Here is a 1,897-nt window from a genome sequence, read left to right as displayed (position 1 = left end):
TCCGCACGGCCAAGGCGTTTGGCAAGGAGTTTCGGCTGCCAGCGACGGTGGTGAACGGGTACATTGAGAGCAAGTCGGAGCTGCTTTGAACCTTTGTGGTCCTCGCGGCCGCCACGGAGAGTTACACTGTCGCCGCGCGAACCGTGCCTATCTCGACCGAGGCAGCTACCGCACCAGAGCTCCGCCCGAGCCGGCATCGGATCAGGCGGGTAAGGTGAATTTCTCCCCCCACACAAAGTGTGGTGCTGGCAAGGACCCCTCGCGCGCATCTCAGATCTCTCCACACCCGGCACCCGGGGGCGACGAGAGAAGTCGAACTCGAAGATGATAAGATATTATAGAAGAGCGAGAAAAAGAAAGTGCGAACGAATGCGAGGCTCGATGATGTCGATGCCCGCGGCACGCGGCGGCGTGAGATCTCTGAGCTGCGCTGGAGCTGGCAGCTGCGTCAGCTGCTCAGCTCTGCGCGACTGCCACCGCCGCGAGCACGACGCGCAGGAGTCGCTCGGCAGCCTGTGCCTCTCGCCTCTCTCTCGGTGCCCGTCCCCGCCCCCACCTCACCCGTAGCACCGCACGCGGTCGCTGCAGCCCTTCGCCGCCGACTGGGGCGAGCCGAACCGGCCGCCGCGCTGCAGGTACTGCTGGTGGTGCTGCTCGGCGGGCCAAAAGACCGTCGCCGGCCTGACCTCGGTCACCACCTTGCGGCGGCCGGCTCTGGCCTGCGCGTCCGCGATCGCCGCCTCTGCCACCCCGCGCTGCTTGTCCGAGTGGTAGTAGATCCCGTGTCGGTACTGCGAGCCGTAATCGTTGCCCACCCGGTCCACGGCGGTCGGGTCGAGCGACGCGAGCAGCGTCTCGCAGATGGTCGAGTACGCGAGGACCTCTGGGTCATAGATGAGCTGCACCGCCTAAGACGAGACAGCGCGCGCGCTCTAGCAGCTTCCCGACGGAGCTTGCGGCGCTGCATGCGCGCGACCTCGGTGTGGCCCGTGCCTCCGCCGCACACGTCGTCGTACGTGGGCTCTCGCGTGCGCCCCTGCGTGTACCCGACGCAGGTCGCGACGACGCCATCGAGCCGCTGCAGTCGGAGCTCAATTCCCCAGAAACAGCCGCCCGCTACTGTGGCCACCTCGAAGCCGTCGGACGAGGTCGACGGCACCTCATCCCTCAGCGCAAACTGTCCCGCTTCCCGGCCCCACGACTTTATCGAGCCGTACCCGCGCCCGCCGAGCTTTTCATAGTCGACACCGCGAGCGGCCATCGTGGCCGCCGCCCGCACAGCGGCGGCCGACGCCGCACCGAGACTCCCGACGCAGAGCAGGCGCCCGAAGCGGCCGAGGCGCTGCATGTATATAAGGTGCCGAGCGAGAAGATCGACAACGTGATGGCAACGCAGGACGCCTGCCACGGCCACGCCCCTCGGGGCGAAGGCGGGCAAGCGTGCAGCGGAGGGGCAAAAAACGCCGAGGTCGTGTGGGTTGACCGGGTGGGCGTCGTTCTTGAGAATCGCCCTCCTCCCTTCGCCCACCTCGACGCCTTCGTGTAGGCGCCCCCGCGACTGTGATTCTTTTGGTACTGTCGCGTACCTGTGTCGAACCTGTGTGCTGTGAGAGAGAGTTGTTCTCGTTGCGTTCTATTTGATTGACCGGTTGAAGTAAGTTGGAGTTCCTCACCAAAACACAAAACATCTCTCTCTCTCTCTCCCAAAACACAACCCCGGACCCAAGAAAGACGCACAAACAAAGCACAGGCAGTCGAGAAGGGAGAGACAGCAACGACAGTCACGGGTTCCACGGTCAGGATGGAGGTGTCGAACTGGATGGGGGTGCGTCAGCCAGGGAGGCTGTTGTGGCGCACCGGACCGCCCCCCAGGCCCAGCACCGTGCCCCACCCGACT

At 65.3% G+C, this 1,897-nt stretch overlaps 1 protein-coding gene across 1 annotated transcript; it reads right to left on the bottom strand.

The window, feature by feature from the left end:
• Nucleotides 1-557: 557 nt before the first annotated feature.
• Nucleotides 558-1,261, bottom strand: EMIHUDRAFT_76819 (putative peptide methione-S-sulfoxide reductase; the record flags this gene model as incomplete). The annotated part of the gene is made up of 2 exons (XM_005763860.1): nt 558-908; nt 977-1,261. The coding sequence occupies 2 exons, from the start codon at nt 1,259-1,261 to the stop codon at nt 558-560; spliced, it is 636 nt and encodes a 211-aa protein (XP_005763917.1).
• Between the last annotated feature and the right edge of the window lie 636 nt (nt 1,262-1,897).

The sequence above is a fragment of the Emiliania huxleyi genome (genome assembly GCF_000372725.1).
Source record: "Emiliania huxleyi CCMP1516 unplaced genomic scaffold EMIHUscaffold_614, whole genome shotgun sequence".
NCBI lineage: Eukaryota > Haptophyta > Isochrysidales > Noelaerhabdaceae > Emiliania > Emiliania huxleyi.
Note: the sequence above shows the minus strand (reverse complement) of the source record. Positions and strands in the feature narration are given on the sequence as shown.